The 22,049-nt window shown below is 36.9% G+C and overlaps 2 protein-coding genes across 2 annotated transcripts; one reads left to right on the forward strand and one right to left on the reverse strand.

Moving 5' to 3' along the window:
- Window positions 1-5,004: 5,004 nt before the first annotated feature.
- On the forward strand, window positions 5,005-15,108 carry LOC147848141 (uncharacterized). Its single transcript, XM_087338645.1, has 14 exons — window positions 5,005-5,116; window positions 7,149-7,211; window positions 7,296-7,696; window positions 8,156-8,402; window positions 8,521-8,633; window positions 8,733-8,812; window positions 8,903-9,044; window positions 9,130-9,210; window positions 9,294-9,398; window positions 9,691-9,873; window positions 13,288-13,380; window positions 13,667-13,806; window positions 14,049-14,115; window positions 14,656-15,108. Exons 3-14 carry the CDS (start codon window positions 7,304-7,306, stop codon window positions 14,770-14,772), a joined length of 1,761 nt encoding a protein of 586 aa, XP_087194771.1. The 5' UTR covers window positions 5,005-5,116; window positions 7,149-7,211; window positions 7,296-7,303; the 3' UTR covers window positions 14,773-15,108.
- A 1,583-nt stretch (window positions 15,109-16,691) lies between these two features.
- LOC147848142 (cilia- and flagella-associated protein 58-like) lies at window positions 16,692-20,799 on the reverse strand. Its single transcript, XM_087338643.1, has 7 exons — window positions 20,395-20,799; window positions 20,023-20,295; window positions 18,920-19,120; window positions 18,517-18,756; window positions 18,293-18,433; window positions 17,627-17,803; window positions 16,692-16,934 (listed from the first exon to the last, which is right to left on the reverse strand). The coding sequence occupies exons 1-7, from the start codon at window positions 20,398-20,400 to the stop codon at window positions 16,734-16,736; spliced, it is 1,239 nt and encodes a 412-aa protein (XP_087194769.1). The 5' UTR covers window positions 20,401-20,799; the 3' UTR covers window positions 16,692-16,733.
- Between the last annotated feature and the right edge of the window lie 1,250 nt (window positions 20,800-22,049).

The raw sequence follows: 22,049 nt of genomic DNA on the forward strand, positions 1-22,049 counted from the left end.
ACAATGGCCCCTATACATAAAGGAGGGGACCCAATGGACCCAAATACATATAGGACCATTATGATAGATCATTCGCTCGCTAAACTATATGGTGCAGTAATGGAAGCGGAGCTCAACGATTATATGGAAACATTAAGTCTTCGAGCACCTGAGCAGGTTGGCTTTAGACGAGCATTGTCCGTTGTTGACCATATCTTCACACTTAAGTGCTTAATTGACCAGACCAAGGCTTGTAAGAAGAAACTATATTGTTGTTTTGTGGACTTTCGCAAAGCCTTTGACACAGTTCCTAGGGAGAGGTTTTTTGATAGACTTAAGAGCTTGGAGATACCAAATGACATGATATGGGCCATTTTATGCCCTATATGAGCAAGTCTCTAGGTGCGTAAGATGCCCAAGTGGCCTATATGATTGTTTCACTAGCACCATTGGTGTGAAACAAGGTTGCCCCCTATCACCGACTCTTTTTGGGATCTACATTGATGAGATCACGGAATTTATTGCTCATAAGGGAGGCAAGGGAGTAGTTATTGGGGATACGCAAGTTAGCCTCTTACTTTACGCTTACGACATTGTCCTCCTCTCAGAGTCAGAACACGACCTACAAAAGCATCTTAATGCCCTGGATGACTTTTGTACACAACAAGAACTGGTAGTGAATCTAGCGAAAACTAAAGTCCTTATCTTTCATACATCGTCCCAAGTTAGGACTAAATGTCACCTAACCCTCTCTCATAAACTAGTTGAGGTAGTTGGATCATATGTATACTTGGGAGTCACTTTTAGTGCTCGCTGAGGTAAATTCTCAATGACCTAGGCAGCCAAAGATAGGCTAACGAGAGGGTATGCATCCCTCTCACTCTTAGAGAGACAATGCCACCATGCATACTTTCAAGAGCCGTGGACCAAGGAATGGCTCTTCGACTCATTAGTGACCCCTTGCCTCATGTATGCATTAGTAGTATGGGCTCCGGGTCTACCATCTTTCATGTGGACGCAATTAGAGAGACCTTTGGTGACGATGTTATCACGTCAACTTCGAAGCAAATCGACAATATCACATGACATTATTAGAGCAAAGTTCAGTCTACCCCTAATGTTAGTAGAAGTACTCTTTCAAGGGGTAGTTTTTATTCATCGGATACATAGCCAACCACGAGATAGGGTATCCCGTCGAGCCTTTGAGGCATCCCGATCCTTACATGCGTATGGAGACACTAGCTCTTGGTATAGCACTGTGGTGAGTTGGTTACTTGCAAACGGCATAGATATTAATAACCTACCCCCCCTTAAGTACAACCATGGGACTGATCAAACTCTCTCTCATGAAGATAGTAATAAAGTGGTACGCCAAGAAATATGGCAAATTTACACTCGATATAAATGGATCACCCCACAATAGCCACTCCCATCTAAAATGTTGTACTACAAGGAACACTTCTTGCACTTCTGTAAGTTAGGTTTTATTACACGACCAAGATATCTAGATACATTCTTATCAAATGCACTAAGGGTGGCCATTGGACAACTTAGGATATCATCTCACCAACTTGAGATTGAGAATGGTCGGGCTAATAGAGTCTGTAGAGAGGAAAGGCTATGTAGGTTATGCCACATAGAGATAGAGGATGAGCATCACTTCACATGCAAGTGCCCAATTTATGCAGAGATACGATCGGAATACCAAGACATATTAGGACCCTCTCCAAACTATTAGATACCCCGAGTGTAAAGAGACTAGGCAGGTATATTTTAGAGCTAAAACAACATAGGGAGAATAAATTACAAAGTGTTAACCATAACCCTTTTACTATTCATCAACATGTAACTAGTGTAAATTTTCAGGAACAAGGGGAGATGATGTATGTGGATACACTTATGTCGCTCGGCCTCTCTCTTGAGGAAGCATAAATGCAAAGAACAACTAAATGCCCTCGGATGTTGGGCTTCAAAACAAGTTGACGTGGAGTAGAAAAGATTAAGAAGATAAGGGAACGTGAGCTATGTCGACTAGAAGCTATGGTTGGGGTACCTTTGACATCACGGGCCACATCCACATCGCAACCCTTTGACGTCCCACTTCTCTTCAAGTGAGTTGGATGGAAATGAAATTAGGCCTAGTATAACATTTTCATTGTAGAACATGATTTTTATATAGAACATGTTTGTTATTTTACTAAAACTATTTAGCTTAAACTCTATTTTATCTTATTTTTATTTATTTATTACTCTCGATTAATGGGTAAATATCCCATTTTTTGTTGTAAACCATTTGTCTCATGGGCCAATTTTGGCCTTAGAAGACGTTAATATATCTTTCTACCTCAAAAAAATGTTGGCCTTATGAAAACAAGTTTTCAAAGACCGAATGATCGAAATGGAGCAAATTTGAAATTTGAAATTTTGTAGCCACGTTATCATACATGAGAAAAACTCAAAGAGGATTCCAAGACTTGGTGGATATGTTGGATATTTAAGAGTTGATGGCTTTGCACAATTTGGGGGAGCCTAACTAAGATAAGATTGAGATATTAGGACTAAGGTTCGTTTTAGAACGTTGGCATTCAAGGCTTTATTAGAAATGCCTCGAAGGATTTCAACTAGTGACAAGCACGGTGGGACTACATGAATAGTGCAAAACACGTGGTCACATGGATCCCACGTCATTAACCAAGTGTAGCCCACCCAACACACTAAAACAATATTTAGAACTAACTTTGGTTTGTAGACCAAAAAGGAAAGGAAAAAACAATGACTTTATAAGGGCATCTAGCTTGCTTGCAAAAAAAGGGGGATGTACCACAAAATGGTCAAGGGACTAGGTAGGCCGCAACTTTGAAATGTTCTTTGAGAATCACAAAGAAGAGAATAAACAGAAGCATTTGGAACTTAGAGTGGATATGTTGGGAGTAAACGATGGAGCGTTTCAAAACCTATTCATTAGTTGAGAAATGAAGCAATAGATGATTTCAACTAAAGGGTTCACCTTAATAATTTTTGAATTGTCTAATTTTAGCGATATTATCAATCTCTCTACCATTCATGTAAATCTCTTACAATTCTACATCACCCCCGTTTGTTGAACTTGTAGAGCCACATTAAATACATATGGAATGGTGACAATTGTAATAATAGATTCTCGCTAAGTATATTAGATTTATATGAATTGTTTATTCTGAAATATCTCTCTTAACACCATCTATGCATCAAAATACTTCGTATATAGAGCCACATTAAATACATATGGATGGTCACAATTGTAATAATAGATTCTCACTAAGTATATTAGATTTATATGAATTATTTATTCTAAAATCTCTCCCTTAACACCATCTATGCACCGAAATGCTTCGTATATAAAAACTATTTTTATTTGAATAGAAAGTATCTTCTACATAAGAAATGATATATCTTTATTGAATATGCTATTGTTGACAAAGAGAGACTCAAATCATCAAGAGAAAACAATGTGATTCTATTTAACTATTATGAGGGACATGCCAACATGGCATGAGATATGAGTCATCACCCTTTGATACAACAATTTACCTTTGAGAAAGTGTATTGGACTAAAACAAAGAGAAAATTAAAACATGACACTAACTTATGAGCATGAATACAATGTAAAGTCATAATCTTAGTGTTAAAGACTCAAACATTTAGATTTGCGGCATCTTTGGATGTGTTATGAATGATGACTATCGAAATTAATTAGCCACAAGGTCAAACTTCTCGTGTAAATAATTTCCTTCCAACCCAACTCCATATGAACTCTTTGGTTTGATTAGACAACCAAGAGCAACATATCTCCCAATAACAAATTTAGTATAAAGGAGTTTTTTGTGTACTCTCATTATTGACTATCAAAATTAATTGCCATACATGAAATACTATATTTTGACAAGACATAACTTGTAAATTCATACACTAACAAAGAAGGATTTGAAAGGGAGAGAGGGATTTATTTATTTATTGATATCTCACAGATATGTAGGATAAGAGGAAAGTTGATTTGGCAATTTTTACAGTTATGTTGTATGGGAACTTTATCCCCAAATGAGTTACATTTGTGTCACTTTGTATTACGGCACCTTAGAAGGTTGCCCTTGCCACATCGCTACCTTTGACGTAGTTTTGATAGCAAGGCTTTTTTGTATTATCATGTTGTTTTAATATAAACATACATTTACAAGAAAAAAAAAGATTACATTTTTGAGAAATTTGAGATATAAGATTTTGAAACAAGAAGGGTAGTTTGAGAAATGTGTGAGTTTGCAATTCTCAGGTATGGAACCAAAAGTGAAATATTATCATATAATACGTGTCAAGTTGAATACTAACTCTTGATGTTCGAAAGGAATCAAAATGACAATGTGTGAAAACAAACGCAATCAACGAGTCTCCTCACATGCGTCTCCACATCTCATTTCACTCAAAGAATTGGAAGCATGCGTTCACTTAGTGCTTCAAGTGATCTTCCATAGATCTCTGAAAGAAGCTCACGATGCACCATATCACAAAAGCATACTCGAAGTCAACGAGGCGAAGCAGCAAAATACAGGCAAGCCATTTACGTTTTTCAAGCAACTGCTTTTTCCTATGGGCATGTCAGCAAGAAGAGGGTGAAAATGGTCCTATGGTGTGGATGTTTCAAAAACATGGGTAGGGGTAGTTGAGTAAACTTTCGTGTTATTTTTATTGCGGAACCCTCTAAGCCAAACCCATGACAAAACGCATAATGGTCTTCTGAGAGCTCAGCTCTCTGTGTATGTTTTCTTCAATAGCGCACGCACTATTGAAAAACGAGAGGGAGGACATATATACATATATGATATACTGTTATACATATACATACATATATGTACATACGTACATAATATGTATATATTGTGAAGCAGACACACGAGGCAGGCGAGGCGAGGGTAGTTCGGGAATTTCGTGAAAGTTTTGGAAGGAGAGAGAGAGAGAGAGAGAGAGAGAGTGAAAATTCCCAACTCTGTTGAATCGAGGCCTGCATCCATCGTTCCACTTCTCTGTGTGTTTCAGAGACAGAAAAACAACAGACAGACAGACAGACAGACAGAGCGAGGTCGCGAAGCTTCGTCTAGCAGATCAGGTATGTTCGTCTTCTTTCCGTCTCCGTTTCTCTGCTACCCCGTGGATTCTCGCTTCTTCCCACACACCTAAAACTTCCATCCATCCATCCGTCTTCTTATTTTTTCCCCTCCCGCTCCCCTTGTCTTCGTGGAAATTGTCATATCCTCGACGAAGAGAGACATGGGACTTTTTGAAATTCTCGAGGATATAGGTCATTCTTTAACGCGTGTAGGCAAGCTCATGTTGAAACGAGCAGAAGTGCGTATAGCGATGTTTTATAAAGATCCTCTTTTTCCTTAAGGGATCTGTAGCTACTGTCCGGATGTGGAATAGAAACTATTTGTTATCTCTATGATATCTGAGAGTATGTATGGTTCTATCTATTTTCATAGATTTATGTATCAGCTAGCAGCTCATCAGCTAGGTCGATACTGCTTGAAAGGAGTTTTTCTCCTGTTGTTTTCAGTCTGTGGGAACAGAAATTCTTGATTATCTCTATGCCGTTTGGAAAGGCACGAGTTTTCTTCATTAGACGTAATTTCTGTGGTTTATGTAAGGATCTATGGATCAGCTAGTAGCTTATTTAGGTATTGAAAAAATGCAAAATTTTCATAAAAGGACACCTCAGTTTGATCAACTCAAGAAAACCCCCAAAAAACACTTCATATCCTGGCTTGATTATTATTATGTTTTCATTCTATGAATGCATATAGGCTGTTTCCAAAGCCTTATTTATCCCCTCAAGAACGTCAGTTATTTTCATTTGCATACCATGGGAATGGAAGTGATCTACATTTTTATGATTGTTGTAAGACTAGATAATACTATCTGTCAATGCATCAGCTCCTTCTACATCAATTTATTGAGAAGTGCCCTCTCCAGTACAGGGGACTCATAGAAGATAACTGAAGGAAAACAATCTTTAAGACAATTTACATTGGGTAACTGAAGGAAAAACATCCCGGGCAATCGAAGACCTTGATAATAGGAACCAGGGTGAGTGGTGTCCTTAGGTATGGGATTATTTTAACATGGTGAACAATTGTGCAAGAGTGTTTGTTGCTGCTCCTGAGCAACACGGGCTCGGATACTCACTGCCTAGGTATCCTGATCAAGGTATTGTGGTTGAAGGATGGGAAATACTGACTGGTCACACTTGGCAGTGCAATGCTACACACAGATGTATAAAGGTACCTCCACACAGAACTATACCTGATCGGACTATAGTATGCGCTTGAACACAAGATCTGAGCCGGCTACACTGATTGGTTAATTACAGTACACAGTTTTAAAAGAGTCTCTCAGAACCCAGAGACCAAGTATAAGCAAACAGAGATTCTATTAGAAGACTGACTCAATACAACCGGTAACCATTTTACAAGACTACATGTCTCTTTTTATAGGGAGCTTGGCCAGTTACGTCAAGAACATAAAACCGTTACTATTCCATCTAATCATTTACATAAGTTACATAAGCTCCCCTTGTGTCAGCCACCTGTCCGGCCCCACCCGTATTGGTTTCGACCTGCGCTTGTCCGTATGGCCTGGCCCTTTTTCACACCTTGGCTGTCCGGACCGGCCAACAGTGTTAGGACCAGAATCTGCAGCTTTTATAATAACCAAATGAACATGACTAATTAACACAAATTCATGCAAGAATATTAGTAACAAACTTCTCTAATAAACTAATAATCCAATGAACGTCAGTAATGAACACAAATTTAATGCTAGAGTGTTGGGATGGAACTCTCTTAATCAATTAATTAACCCAATGAATCAGATAACAAATTTCCTCCATGTCAATGTTAATAAGATGTCTTGATTCTATCTGTAGATTGCAAAGTATGAGATTAAGAATCCCTTTCCTTATATGTTTTCAATGGATGTATTTCTGTTCAATCTGTAATGACCCCCTATATGATAGGTAGCCATTCTTACGGTAGGCAAACCATAATGTACTTTCTTTGTTGTATATGTTGACACCCTTCTTCTGCTTTTTTGCTTGTGCTACATTTGGTTCAAATTTTGATGTGCACATTTCCTTTTTGCAGATTGTAGCATAAATTTACTGTAGATTATTTAAGTAAACTGAGGAAGGCAGTGTGAACGTTTCAGTAAGTATTCCTTTTCTCATTGCACTGAAGTCCAGTTTTTAGTAATGATTTCTTCGTCACAATAATTAACTCCATTGATTTCAGGGAAGTAAATGGCCATGGTCGACGAACCGTTGTATCCAATAGCAATTCTTATTGATGAATTGAAGAATGATGACATTCAATTGCGACTTAATTCTATACGACGTTTATCCACCATTGCCCGAGCTCTTGGAGAGGAGAGGACAAGAAAAGAGTTGATTCCCTTTCTAAATGAAAATAATGATGATGATGATGAAGTTCTACTGGCTATGGCTGAAGAGCTAGGTGCATTTATTCCTTATGTTGGTGGTGTAGAGTATGCACATGTCCTGTTATCTCCTCTCGAAACACTTTGCACTGTAGAAGAAACAGTTGTTAGAGACAAGGCTGTGGAATCTCTATGCCGGATTGGATCTCAAATGAAAGAGGGAGATTTAGCTGAATGGTTTGTTCCACTGGTGAAGGTAGATATTGATCTCTCCAGTTTTAATGAGAAAAGCTTCAAAATGCCCTGAGTTTTCTTTATTCTCTGCCCTTGACTGTGTATTGTTTCGCCACATACCATCTAGAGGCCTTTTCCTAATGAAATACTCAAGGTTTTCCTAACCTTTTCCGTTCTAATTGAATTTTGTGATGTTCTCTCTCACATTGCATTTAGCAAATAAAATGATATATATATATATATATATAGTGAAAAATGCATTTATCTGGAAAATATAGGGAAAATAATGAAATACTCAAGGTTTTCCTAACCTTTTCCGTTCTAATTGAGTTTTGTGATGTTCTCTCTCACTTTGCATTTAGCAAATAAAATGATATATATATATATATATATGTATGTATGTATATATAGTGAAAAATGCATTTATCTGGAAACCTCTACCGACTCACCAAGTTGTGTACTACTGTAATTCCCTGTGTAGAGGCTTGGGGCTGGTGAATGGTTCACAGCACGTGTATCTGCTTGTGGGCTCTTTCATATTGCATATCCGAGTGCTAGAGAAGTGCTTCGTTCTGATTTACGAGCAGTATACAATCAACTTTGTCATGATGATTTGCCAATGGTGAGACGATCAGCTGCCTCAAATCTGGGCAAATTTGCTGCGACTGTTGAGCCGTCATATCTCAAGTCAGAGATCCTGTCCTTTTTTAGGGACTTGACTCAAGATGGTACTTTTTGTTCACATGAATCTGCATTCTGAATGAAACTGGAGTGTTCGAATCCTAAGTTTTATCGTACTACTGCTACTTTGCTATTATATGTCTTACAAATTCTAATGACTTGCAGTTCAGGATTCTGTAAGGATTCTTGCAGTCGAGGGGTGTGCTGCATTAGGCAAGCTTTTGGAACCACAGGATTGTGTTGCAAGCATTCTACCTGTTATAATCAGTTTTTCTCAGGTTTGTGTGTATATCTATAACATAATATTTAACTTCATCAGACATTGATTTTGTCGTATGTTTATGGGGTGGATGTTTCCTTATGCATGACTATATCAGGATAAATCATGGAGGGTGCGATACATGGTTGCCAATCAGTTGTATGACCTCTGTGAGGCAGTGGGTCCCGAATCAACAATGTTAGTGAGTTTGTTTAGTGTAGTTTTAATGAATGTTTAGCACACTCTTTTCAGTTAACCATAAACATTCTTATTTGGCTCATGTGTCAGGGCTGAACTAGTACCAGCTTATGTACGCTTGCTCCGTGACAATGAGGCTGAAGTAAGAATTGCTGCTGCTGGAAAGGTGACCAAGTTCTGCAAGATTGTGAGCTTTCCACTTGCAATTCAATCTATACTCCCCTGTGTTAAGGTAAGCCAAACTCTTTTATGTTATGTTAAGAGAATTGTTTTGAAACCTCATAATCGACTTTAAATATTGTACATATCAATGATAGGACTTGGCATCTGACTCATCACAACATGTCCGGGCTGCCCTTGCATCAGTCATCATGGGCATGGCTCCTATTCTAGGGAAAGTATGGTTATTTCTTGACATCTTTTGGCTTGCCTTACCGGATCTTCTGTTTTATATTCTTTTTGTGTGATACTTTTCTTTTAGGAAGCCACAATTGAGCAACTGCTGCCTATCTTTCTTTCACTCTTGAAAGATGAATTTCCGGATGTGCGGTTGAATATAATTAGCAAGCTTGACCAAGTTAATCAGGTATGGATTTTAAAACCAGGATCTAAATTTTTTGTTTTTAACTACGTCAATTTTTGTTCATTTCATCTCTCTCTCTCTCTCTCAATGTACACAGTATTGTGTCAGACATATTTGTACAGTAATGATAAAGCTTAGAATATGCTACTTTGCAATGGTTTATATTCAATGATGAGAGTCGAGCAATGTTTGAAAACCTGAGAGTTTATATGTTTGCTCAACTTTGGTACTAAACATTGTATGAATAACTATCAAAGAAAATTGAGGGTTAAATGGCAGCTGTTCTTGTGTGCAGGTTATTGGTATTGATTTGCTTTCACAGTCTCTTCTACCTGCAATTGTAGAACTGGCAGAAGACAAGCATTGGCGAGTTCGACTTGCAATAATTGAGTATATTCCTCTGTTAGCAAGCCAATTGGGCGTTGATTTCTTTGATGATAAACTTGGAGCCTTATGCATGCAGTGGCTTGGTGATCAGGTAAGCTTCTGCTTAAAGGAAAATAAGAGACTATTTCTCCAATTGAAATAATCCTATGTTCTGTCAAATATATTCGAATGATGTTTAGTTTCAGTAGAGGTTTTGTCTCAAATATATCATTTGATACTCCAACTCACTTGAACAGACCAAAACGTAGAAGAGATCCTTGTAATTGTCCAAAACTAACTAGAACAGCCAAACCAGATGTATGGTCACTTGCCCTTCTTCTCTCTGAAGTGATATTGAGCCCTATTCCCCCTGTCCATGTCTTTTTCCCATCTTCATTGTTAATCTTCAATTAAACTTTCCTCTAGGATGACAAGAAAAGTCAAGGAAACTCTCAAAAGTAGAAGACATGAACAAGAAACATAGTGGCTCTGCACTCAATGTGTTAGACTTGTAAGGTTATTGCTCTGGAAAGTGCACATACATTCTTGAGAAAAAAAATCAAGAACTTGGAAAAGAGCTCCAACCCACATGCATATGCCAAGGTATTATTTAGAAAGAGCTTCAATTATTCAACATTGAATACATGAACTTACACAAATGTGATGATAGAGAGATATCAAAGGGGAGCTCAAGAAGGATTGGATTGAGATTGAGAAAGAGGAATCGAAAATAACAATCAAGAAACCAAGTTTGTTGCACAAAAAGAGGAAACTAACCAAGGCTATTGTACGCACTAACCAAGAAGAATGTGACATGTCTGTCAATTTAACATTGGGGTCACTAGGATTGTTGAGAACATATATACGCCTCAGGTAGGTAGGTGGTGGAGAAGCACACATGTAACCTGGCCATGTGAATGGAGATCTGTTTCTATTTGTTGAAAAGCACGTAAAGCTAGGCAGAATCCCTCATCCTCCAATTTCCATCCGAAGTATGGTTGTTTATGTACCCGTATTTAACATTTAAATACGTGTAGTAGCTCATAATTTGTATAGTACGTACTATACCTCAATGTTGTTCAGTCAAAGATTATGTATATTTGTCCAATACAATATTTAACGTACATTTGAAAAAACAGGTATAATATGTATTTATAAGAAGAAAAATCCCAACAAAAAGCAATAGAAAAAAAAGATTTTAGTGAAAAAGAAGCAAAAAGAAGAACAAAAGAGATGATGATGGACGAAGAAGAAGAAAAAGAAAAAGAAGAAAAAGAAGAAAAAGAGAGAAAAGAAGACAGAAACCTATCCTGACTCTGAGTGTGATAATCATAGAAGATAGAAGAAGTAGAAGAAGAGAGAAAAGACGACAGAAACCTATCTTGAGTGTAATAATCGTAGATGATTCCTCAATCTATGAAGGCATAATCGTAAATAATTACAATTTGAAGTAGAACATCGCGATACACACTTACATTGATTTATAGAATAAGTGAATGTCGACATCCATATTATAAGTATTTTAGGATGTGAAATGTTCAAATGTCTTATATGCGTTTTAGGATATAGAACTATAATGTACATCACAAAAGTGTGTAAACATAGATGCTTTTTACAATATTATAAATATTTTTTAGAAAGATAAATAATTTTTCAAATTCTAGAAGTATTTAACGTACTATACGTATTTTATAAGTATTAACATATTAAAAAACGTATTTAACGTATTTTTAAATTGGGAGGTACTATACGCGTATTAATATGTTATATACGTATGGTATCCGTACCGTATCTAACGTACCTAACAACCTTGATCCGAAGAGGTAAGAAGTACCTCAATCCCAAGCAAATGATCCCACTTGGCCTTAAAGGGCTGCTTGTTTACCTTGATGATAACCTCACCAAATTCAATGTCACTCTTAGGAGAGTCTGCATGCCTGAAGTGGACCGAGAACATAAGGGAAGAGAACCAACTACCGTGATAGGGATTCGTCATTGATGGAAACTCATCACATAGGAACTCCTGGCCTGTGGAACACAAAACTAGGAGCATCAGGTTGATGTTTAGGACTGCAACGAAGATCTAATGGATGGATTCAGAGTGACTCATGGATGTGATGGGTGGTTGAGATATCATATTTCTCAAAAGAGATGGATGAGAGCCTCCAGAGAGGCCTACTCAGGGTACATGGTTTTCAGTGAGAATCAGACCTTGATCCCGGTGAAATTGTACATGGTGGAACAATTCATACAGTCTGGCCATTCTCTTTAGAGAGTAAGTCAAATGGATATGACTTGTTGCTCATAAACCAATTGCAAGTTTCTTGCGAACCAATCTAGCGCTTGCAGAGGATCAAACTTTATACATTGCATTACATGATTTTGCCTCATGCTCTAGATTTGCTATGACATAGAAGGAAGTGGGCGGAGCGAAGGTGTCCCATACCCATGCTTGGCAGAGGGTATGTGGAGTATTTCACCTTTGGGGACGTCTTCCTTATGGGAATTTCAATGCTAAAGCTGGTCACCACTCATGCACATCCTTGATTAAAAAATCCCGAGATTGTATGCACCATCACAGATGATGATTCTGTGAGAACCTTGCCAAATATGATTCATGCTAGTCTCCAGGATGCCATGTACTTAGATTAGGTTCCCAGCACCATCTCATTCTCTATTATGTGGCATTGGCCATGTATATTATTGTCTTCTTTTCCACAGTCACCACCCAAATAGCATCTATGTCCTTACATCATCCATTGTTAGATGTATTCTTGCCCTGGGACTATTCCCCAAAGTCGAAGATACGATGATGAGCTCTTCTGGAGCTTATGATCTAAGCAAGCAGTAGGAGAGACTATACAAGTATGGGTAACTGGAACATCCTCAAAGAGCGTCAACAGACTATGCCTATGAAGCTTCCAGTTGAAAGGCATGAAGGCATGATTAAGAGAGATTATATGAGTGCACATTGCCATCTTGTCAATGTCGGGAACAGCTTCTGATGCAGTTCTTGTGGGAGGCTACCTGTCAGCAATAATCACACCATGTTCACACCTGTATATATCATTCTTTGTCCACGGATTATTACAGGCTGAAACTAGGTATATTGTGGTTTTCTCTCATAATTGCATTCATTTTATCATTGTGCTACCCTGGCCATATCACCACAAGCTATATCAGGGAGTTGTTTCTCATCACCTTGTACTATGGGAAGCTACCTGTCAGCCATATTCACACCATGTTCACCTGGATATTTCATTCTTTGTCCATAGATCATTGCATGCTGAAGCTAGGTATATTGTGGTTTCATTTCATCATTGTATTCATTTTATCATTGTACTACCCTGGGCATATCGCCACAAGCTAGATTATGGAACTTTTATTTCTCACCACCTTGTGTTATGGGATCATATAGACACCTTATGTTCCATTGTTATCATTCATGTACTCTTTTTTGTACAGACATACACACTGTTTTATATACTTATCTATCAGTATTGAAGGATACAAAATCAACATGCAGGTATTTTCCATAAGAGAAGCTGCTGCTAATAATCTTAAAAGGCTAGCAGAGGAATTTGGGCCTGAATGGGCTATGCAACACATTGTTCCCCAGGTATTGTTTCTAGAGGCATTCCATCTTTTACTTGTGTAATTTTCATTTCAATGATCCTTAGCATTTTAAACCTCATTTCACTGCTGTTTCAATTGAGTCGCTCAACTATATGCAAGATAACAATCAGTGTGCTACTTCTATTGTTTTACCTGTAAGCACACAAGTTAAAAGGTTGTTATTGAAGTGAGTTCAAAATATATGTATTGGTACAAAATTTTCATGTCTGTCTGAGTAGCATTACCTGCAGAAATCTGTACTGCTTAACTACAGGTTCTTCTTTTGCCAGGTTCTTGAGATGATTAATAATGGTCATTATCTATATCGAATGACTATTTTAAATGCTATATCACTACTTGCTCCAGTGATGGGAGCTGAAGTAACATGTCAAACTATGCTTCCTGTGGTCATTGAGGCTGCAAAGGATAGGTATGCCAATAACTTCTTTTTCAAAAAAACTGTAGGGGTTGTATTGGACTCTACATTCCTCCCAAAATGGACAGATTTTCGAACTGTTCTGTGACTATAGTCGAAGAGCTCAAAAATGATAGAAAGAATGTAGCTTCATGGAGAATAAGTTAGGATATCTGGATTAGTGAGCAAAGAGTTTAGTTCTCGTTTTCCGCAAATTTCGATTTGAGTTTGACTCACAGTTTATGGCATTACTGTAGGGTGCCAAACATCAAATTTAATGTGGCTAAAGTTTTACAAGCTTTGACGTCTGTTGTGGATGCGACGGTAACTCCTCATTTTTCAATTCAAACTTGATTAATATTGATTTTTCTTATTGGGCTTTGTACGGTTTATGCACAAGTATTTATTGTTTGTGATCAGTGGCCGTGAAACACAAGTATAGATCTGCAAGGAACATAGAGAGATGCATGTGTATTATGTATATTATGATTGAGGACCACTCATTTTTGTTCTGAAAGCATCATTGCATTTTTGTTTTAATTGGGTTGTTTCTCATACAAATCAAACCTCATTATTTCATCCCAATTACATTGCGGATTTGTATGAGAGAAGCAATCTCACTCAAAGCAAATCCTAATTTCTTTGATATGAAGAAAGATGTGCATAACAGTTAGCTGCCAAAATATGTGTACTGCTATCTATGTATGCACATGTTCTATACAGAAGCTGATTTACTGTATTCATTTCATTTGTTCGCCTAACTCTAAAACAATCTCTCAGAAACTTGCGGATTTATTTACTTTTGGTTGGATTGTTTTGCAACAATTGAACTGGATACTACATCATTGCTCTTCTCTTCTATAGGTTGTGGAGCAAAGCATTCGGCCTTGTCTGATAGAGCTAAGTGAGGATCCAGATGTTGATGTGAGATATTTTGCTGCTCAGGCTTTGCAGACCTGTGACCAATATATGTCGACTTGATTGTGACAATTTTCTGAAGGAACCAACAATACTTGTTCACATCTTTGCCATTCAATTCTGCTGAGTTTCTATCTGGTAATGTTTTCTATACTTCAAAGTTCAGTAGGAGAGATCTCCTAATGAAGGGAGTAGGACGCATTTCTGGATATATTTTTTTAAATTAAGTTGAACCAGTTTGTTGTGATGATTATAGAACTACTTCAGTAGCATAAATCATGTTATTCACAAACTCAGGCGTGCTTAGTTTTCTGTGGGGATGTCGGAATGGAAAGTCCCCATCCTCGTTGTATGTAAGATATCAGCATTGTTAAAAACTTGTTTAGTTGTTTGTTGAGCTATGAGGTTGAGACGTTAAAACCGCCATGTCAAAAAAGTTTTTGGTTCTTATTTTTGGCTAAAACGCAGTACCCATGTTAGTCTGGAAGTTGCAGTTATACTAAGGATTCTGCATTCAGATTTCACTTCAACAGATTTTTATATTAGATACACTAAACACATCATTCTTGTAGAATAAGTTATCTACCATTCACTATAATTTCTTGTTGCATTTCATGTATAATGCTGTTGATTGGTTTGTTGATGATACGTGAGAAATGAGTCGTGCCCATATATTAGAATTACTCCTGTAAAGCCTATTTATTAAGATTCAAAAAGTTTTCAATAATGTCACCATGGTTTAGTTGAGGTCAAATGATTCACCAATGTAATATCTTGAAATAGATTAATTTCACCGTGAAATAGATTAATTGATCGAATAGTCATGATTTGGGAGCTATTTACTATGAACCAAGCAAAAACTTGTTTACTCTGTGGGAAATCCTGAAAAAGAGCTAATGGTCCTCTCTGAATCATTGGAAGGTACAATACAATGTGTTGGTTGACCGAGAGTCTGTCTTTCGAAATTATACCATACACCTGGAGTTCATCTTCTAAGTAAATTGCTATTACGAAATGTGTATTGACAAAGTTGTTAAAGTTGAGCATGTCTCGCTTGGTGTAGCAAATAAATAAAATTCAAAATTGACTCCAAATTGTGGTCTTGCACATTAAATAGGACGTGTTGCCAACATTGTCAAAGATTTTCAATTCCAAAATTTCCAAAGATTATCTTTGTAAAATTGTATGAACCTCCAACAACATATCCTAAATATCATACTTCACTATACTTCAAAAGTAAACATCATTACAACAAAATTGACACAAGGGGCTATATTTCACAAGGGACTGTGTGATGACAAGACGCTATCATAAGTAACAAAACCCCCAACAAATTACAACGCTCACAAGTAACAATGCACCATTACATGGGCAACATAATACTTTATCATGTGCATCCATGATTTCATTAAGGCTTGAAATTGTACATGTAGTTGCTGCGCCCATTGTCTCTCTAAAATAACAGTTAGGGGTGTTATCCATAAATGCAGAATTTTCTCTGTTTGTCTCGCTCTCATATATCTTTTGTTCTTTTTCTAATAGCTTAATGCCTTAAATATATAAATATATATATTTACAAATAATACATTACTTAAATATAAATATAAATATGTATTGACAAAATGCTGTTGTGTCTTTGCAATCCAAAGTTCGTGGCAGCCCGGAACACATGAAATTAGATGACACTCTATAGCAAAGAACATACCGATATCTCTCAACTGTCAAACAATTAAATATTTGATTTCTGACATTCTCATCATTCATATGTATGGGCTCTATCAAGTATTAATTGAATGAGATCAACATGTCACAAAAGGTGCCTACCCCAATCTTGGGTATGAGAATGTTGTACAATGGTTTGCTGATTGGTGAAGCAAAGTTCAGTAGACCTGTTGGATAAAAATCAGAAATATTAAAATAATCAGATTCAACAAATGAAAATAAAGTCAGAAGCATTGAGTATTAAACTGTGTTTCATCATACCTTAAATTTCTGATTGCCAGCAAAACCAACAAGAAAATTTTTCATAACCCCATGTTGAATCCACCACCTAGAACTTTCGGATGTGATGGACCCTCTGTATTAAGCCCTGTTAATTGATTTGCATCTCTGATCTTTTGCTTTTGTTTTTGTTCTTTTGATTTCTTTTCATAGAGCTTATGCTTTATTCCATCAAGTTCTGCATTCAACCTTTTTATTTCAGCTGAATGCTCCTTCACTTGACCCTGCACCAAAGTTCAAATAAGAATAAACATTGATATATATATAAGGTGCACAAGATATTCAAAAACAGAATGCTTCCAGTTCTAATCCGACTGCTCTAGGATTGGTTCAAAGATGCATTATACCCTTCAATTGTAGAATGTGCTGTATTTCATATCAGAATTGCATGGCTAGTTGGTGATGTGAAAAAATATAAGATAGTATTGTCCAACTCGGTCAACTACAATGATTCAGCTACAGGATCAATTAGTTAGACAACCGATTATTACTATATAATACACAATCATACGCCATTTATGGGATTACAAATTTTTAGCTGAAATATCGTAGTACCCATCACACATTCGCTCAAGAGGTTGCATCTTCATGGACACAGGGTGTCTTTGTACATCTTTGAGTAACAAAATCTTGTTTTATGTGTACTACAGGTGTGTCTTACGAGAGTACCTTTGGAGTCTGGAGATAATAGACTTTATTTGTCAACAACAAGGTTGACAAACCCATTGTCTAGATGGATTAAATGTTGAGACCAGACACATTGTAAACTAAACAAAGAATAAGCATGTAGTGTGAACACAACTCAACACCACCATAAAGATGTTTGAGGATTAAATGTTTTGCCATAAAATGTTACCTCTAAGCAAGAGTACAGTGAAACCTTGTAATGAGATGGGTGCATAGAGAGCTGTCTGACCTGATACATCTGGAGTTCTGATGTCATTGATTGCATTTGATGGGTCTTCTCTTTCAAAGTTTTCGCATACAGCCCCAGTTGTTCAGAAACTTCTGGGCCAGGTTGTCGAGCCAAAATCTTTCTGAGCTCAACGTAAAGTTTCTCTTTTTCTTGAATCAAAATATCCTTTTCCACAACCTACACAAGACCGCAAAAAAAGCATTTTGATAAGACAAATGCACGCTCAGAAAAGTATGCTTAGATAAAATCACTGAGGGAAAAGAAAGGAGGCTCAGTCGTCTGAAGCGTCTCAACAAACAAGATGAAAGCATTAGAAAGTCCCCAAACTACTGAAATTCCAAAGAGCAAATTTTTTGTTTGTCGTCTTCTTTAACTTCAAATATATCACTCTCCAAGTAGGGGTAACGTTGAGATAATACTTGTCTATTATGCTAAGTATAACAATTACATGCAGTCTTGAGCACAACAAACTGAAAGGTTGCTTTCCATACTTCTCTTTGGAGCTATCTCTCAGAGAGAAGTCCATTAACACTACCTGTGGTGTCTTGAAATAGTCCTTTAATGTTGAATGTAGACCTTGGTATTCTAGTTCTTCCAAAACTTCATTGGCATTATACAAATTAATGATTGTGAAGCATTGAAAAGAAAGAAAATACAAGATCACACCTGTTCAGTTTTGAGTATCAACCGTTTTTGCAGAGTTTGAATTTTCAAAATCATTTCATAAGCAGTTGGGTCACTTCCTTCAAGTTGGCGCCAGCGGTGCACATTCAAGGGGTTTTCCAGCTCTTCTGATAATGCTTTGACCTGTAACCAAGTTTTCATCACAATGATTACTTGTTTAACATCTGAAGCATATTTGAGATTCATACGGGAGCAGGGAGCCGCACCTTTGTACGCTCTTGCAGTAGTTCTCGACCTAAACTATGTACTTCTCGTTTTAGAACCTGAATGTTTTGAACTGATCCTCGCAGGACCCCATGTTCTCTTTTTAACTCTGTAAGCTTTATTTTGAGAAGACGCAACTCATTAAGTCGACATCTGTATTGAACTTGTCCTTTACTAAGAGTGGACTGTTGAATCTTTATCTTCTCATACAGCAGGGCCAGCTCCTCATTTCTTCGTGTAAGCTACGAAACATTGAATAAGACCTTAACTCAGAACACTAAATTAGTGCAGATATAGATCAGTTGTGGGGTGCAGCTACCTGCTCACAGAAGTGACAGATATTAAACAGTTTCTATTTCTATTCATTTAATTACTCATACTAATAATGTTAACACTCTCAATCACCTGTGTTCCTAGAATGTCCCTCTCATTTTTTATGATATCTAGCTCCTTTTTCTGCCTGAATTTCTCATCATCTGCCTCACTGATAATATGGTTCATGTTCTCTATTTCTGTATTATGTGATGCAATGATTGCCTCTCCTTCTTTTATCTCCTGGTGAGCTTTGCTCAATTCTTGTTTCAGTGTTTCTCTTTCCTTCTCTACCTGTTACAAAGACTTCCATCAGAAACATTTTACTTGGGGATCTTGCAGGAATTTCTTTATATTAGTGATAAAGAACATTCATAATTACAAAAGCTGTGAAAACCTAATTTTCAGCAAACAGAAGGAAGCAATTTTACAAAACTGCTGTTCTTATAATTGCTTTTTATAAATTTTAAGTTTCAATAGTATTTCCCAGATGTTTCTGCTATTTTCTCTTTCTCGTTCTGTTACAATTTTCCTTGCATAACCACTCACATATAATGAGATTTATCTTAAGGGGCTTTCTGAAAATGAGATTCGTTTTAATACTATCGAAATCACCCATTTGATATTGCTACATCTGAAGTAAAAATGAAATTGATTAGATTTTTGCAATTATTTCTATGTAGGTGACATATCTCCAGCAAACATTGTGGGCTTTGCTGGCCCCTATGAGCCAAAAATATGCTTCCAAACATAATCATATAAAAACCTTTGCTGCTTCTATATATTTCTGAATAAGAATGGTATGCAAAAGTTCATAATCCTGTGACACTATCATCTATCCATCCCAGGAACTACCCAAATACCCATCCACTGTGTACTGAAATTGCAGAAGAAATTGGTAAACTTTACCATTTGTTAGGCAAAGGATGAGCTATATCATTTTCTGATGTTCAATATTAATTGTAATGCTACTTTTAGCAGATTTGACCTGAACTTGATGCTATTCTAGTCAATTTGACCTAAATAAAACCTTGACGTTATGTATGATCCTACCCATGTCATATTTCTGCCTGCAACATGGCAACAAATAATATTACAATCAAATGTAGACAGTACTATTTGACAAGGTATGCGAATAGAATAATGATAATACAGGTCAGGTGATACTCCAACATTGAGAAAATATAGATGATCACCTTTGTGAAGTCAAAGTGCTCTTTGATAAGCGCAAGTTCCTTTGTGTTGATCTCTTCCTTCATCTGCTCAATCTGATGATTCATGACTTTAATTCGTCTCCTGAGTTCATTTATTTCATCTTGGGCATCAACTAAGTTTTTGCTCAGAAGGTTCCTTTCACTCCGAACTGTCTCATAGAGATTTTGCTGCTGTTTAAGGCGATTTTCACCTTCTACTATTCTCTTTTGTAGATCCATGATGGTAACTTCTCTTGCACTCACCTCATCAAGTGCCTGTAAGGAGGAGATTCAGTATTCCCCATTCATCTTACATAAGATGATTCACACCATCTACCTTCAGAAATGAGCATAGAAAAAAAATCATGAACATACTTGCATATACTTGACACCAGCTTGAGATGCTTCTGCACCATACTTCTGCCGCTCTTTCTCCAATTTACTAATCAATCTTTCTTGTTTTTGTGATGAATCTCGATAATTTTGTATTTCTGCTTCGAGATTGTGGATTGAAACCTCATTTATCTTAACCAAATCACTTTGTTTCTCTATCGAATTTTCAGCCTAATTTATATAGGAGAAACAAATCATGTCAGCTTATTATGAAGCAGAGATGCAAAAAATATTACAATGCTTATATCCAGAAATATACACACTTTCAAATGTTCTAGTTTAAAAACACACCATTGAAGTATAATATGAGCTCTAAAACATTCTTAAAGCATCACGAAGCTGCAGACAAAATGGTCTATGGGTACAAACTAGAAAAAAAAGTAACTCTCCCCCTGAAAATGATCTTCATACCATATGAGGTCTACACACATGAAGCATGTTGAATTTACAAGTCAAGACACCAAACTGTTGCTGATCATGAGGTTTCAACTTGTGTATTATTCAGAAAATCTGAGTATCCCCTATATTCGACCCAGATACCAAGTACTCAACAAAAGTGAAAGGTCTGGAATATAGGATCTTGACTTGTCTTTCCATTTTTCTTTAAGAAAAATAGTCATCTAGTACTTTGAACTTTGACATCCAAAAGCAATTACATACATCAATTGACACCTGCATAAAGTTCACACAACATGTTTCCCTTCAACTATACAAGATCAATTATTTGAGGTTGGAAGCCAGTTTTACTCTACAAACAACATATATCGCACCACATGTGAGGCACGGTGTGCGGTAGAGTATCTACATATCCATTATTTGCCGGATATTCTCTCCAAGCCAACAAAATTGCTGTTTCCCAGTCTATTTTAACCCCTTTGAATGTTGTGGTCAAGGCTCTACATGTGAAGCCGTTTTTATTGAGTTCTAGCATGTAAAGGAGCAACTGAGAAAACATTTTTTCTAACATAGCATGATCTCTCTACTGTGAATATGCAAGAGCTCTCATGTGTCTGCTCGTGGGCTTTGCTCTATAACAGACATTGGGAGTTACTTACACTGAGTAATCCGCAAATTTCAGAGTGAATGGGGTGCATCTCTCTTTTCTCATGGACATCTCACAAAAAGCTAGAAGTTAGAACATGTTCACTTAGTCTGGTGACACACTGCTATTTTCTTCTGTTTACAGAAAGGGTTTGTACATGCTGCCCAATCACCTAAAATCAAAGTTACTTACAGCACTTCTGAGGCCCCTCCATCTTGAATCGACAAATCATGGAGATCTTTTAATGACAAAAGTTTCAGATCATCAAAGCTTGGAGTGTTAATTGCTTAGATAGCAAGATTGTTTGGTACCCTACACAATTTTACTAATATATTTATGTTTGTTTTGACTTATTGTTCTCAAAGATGAGATCACATTTCAAGACAAACTTTCATTCAGTCTCGTACATCATGTTATCCTCCTAAAAAACATTAACATTTCTTTCTTCCTTAAATATCCCACTAGAAGTCAGTAAGACAAATTTGTCTGAGTCATTGTTTCAAATTAATGTCCGCTCTTCACGTACCAATTATGAGAGTCTCCCCAATCCTCAGTACAAATTTTGTAGTTGTCTTTCTTCTCATATTCCACTACT

This window comes from Azolla caroliniana, unplaced genomic scaffold (assembly GCF_043228905.1).
Source record: "Azolla caroliniana isolate FFs.n. ecotype wild unplaced genomic scaffold, voAzoCaro1.0.p SCAF_497, whole genome shotgun sequence".
Classification (NCBI taxonomy): domain Eukaryota; kingdom Viridiplantae; phylum Streptophyta; class Polypodiopsida; order Salviniales; family Salviniaceae; genus Azolla; species Azolla caroliniana.

Excerpts from the sequence above, each read along its gene's own strand:
- LOC147848141 (XM_087338645.1), top strand. The coding sequence starts at position 7,304 with ATGGCCATGGTCGACGAACCGTTGTATCCAATAGCAATTCTTATTGAT. Across the intron at positions 7,697-8,155 it reads GGTTTGTTCCACTGGTGAAG|AGGCTTGGGGCTGGTGAATG; the intron begins GTAGATATTGAT and ends TTCCCTGTGTAG. Across the intron at positions 9,211-9,293 it reads TGGCTCCTATTCTAGGGAAA|GAAGCCACAATTGAGCAACT; the intron begins GTATGGTTATTT and ends CTTTTCTTTTAG.
- LOC147848142 (XM_087338643.1), bottom strand. Across the intron at positions 18,434-18,516 it reads TACTGCAAGAGCGTACAAAG|GTCAAAGCATTATCAGAAGA; the intron begins GTGCGGCTCCCT and ends ACTTGGTTACAG. Across the intron at positions 16,935-17,626 it reads CAGAACTCCAGATGTATCAG|GGTCAAGTGAAGGAGCATTC; the intron begins GTCAGACAGCTC and ends ACTTTGGTGCAG.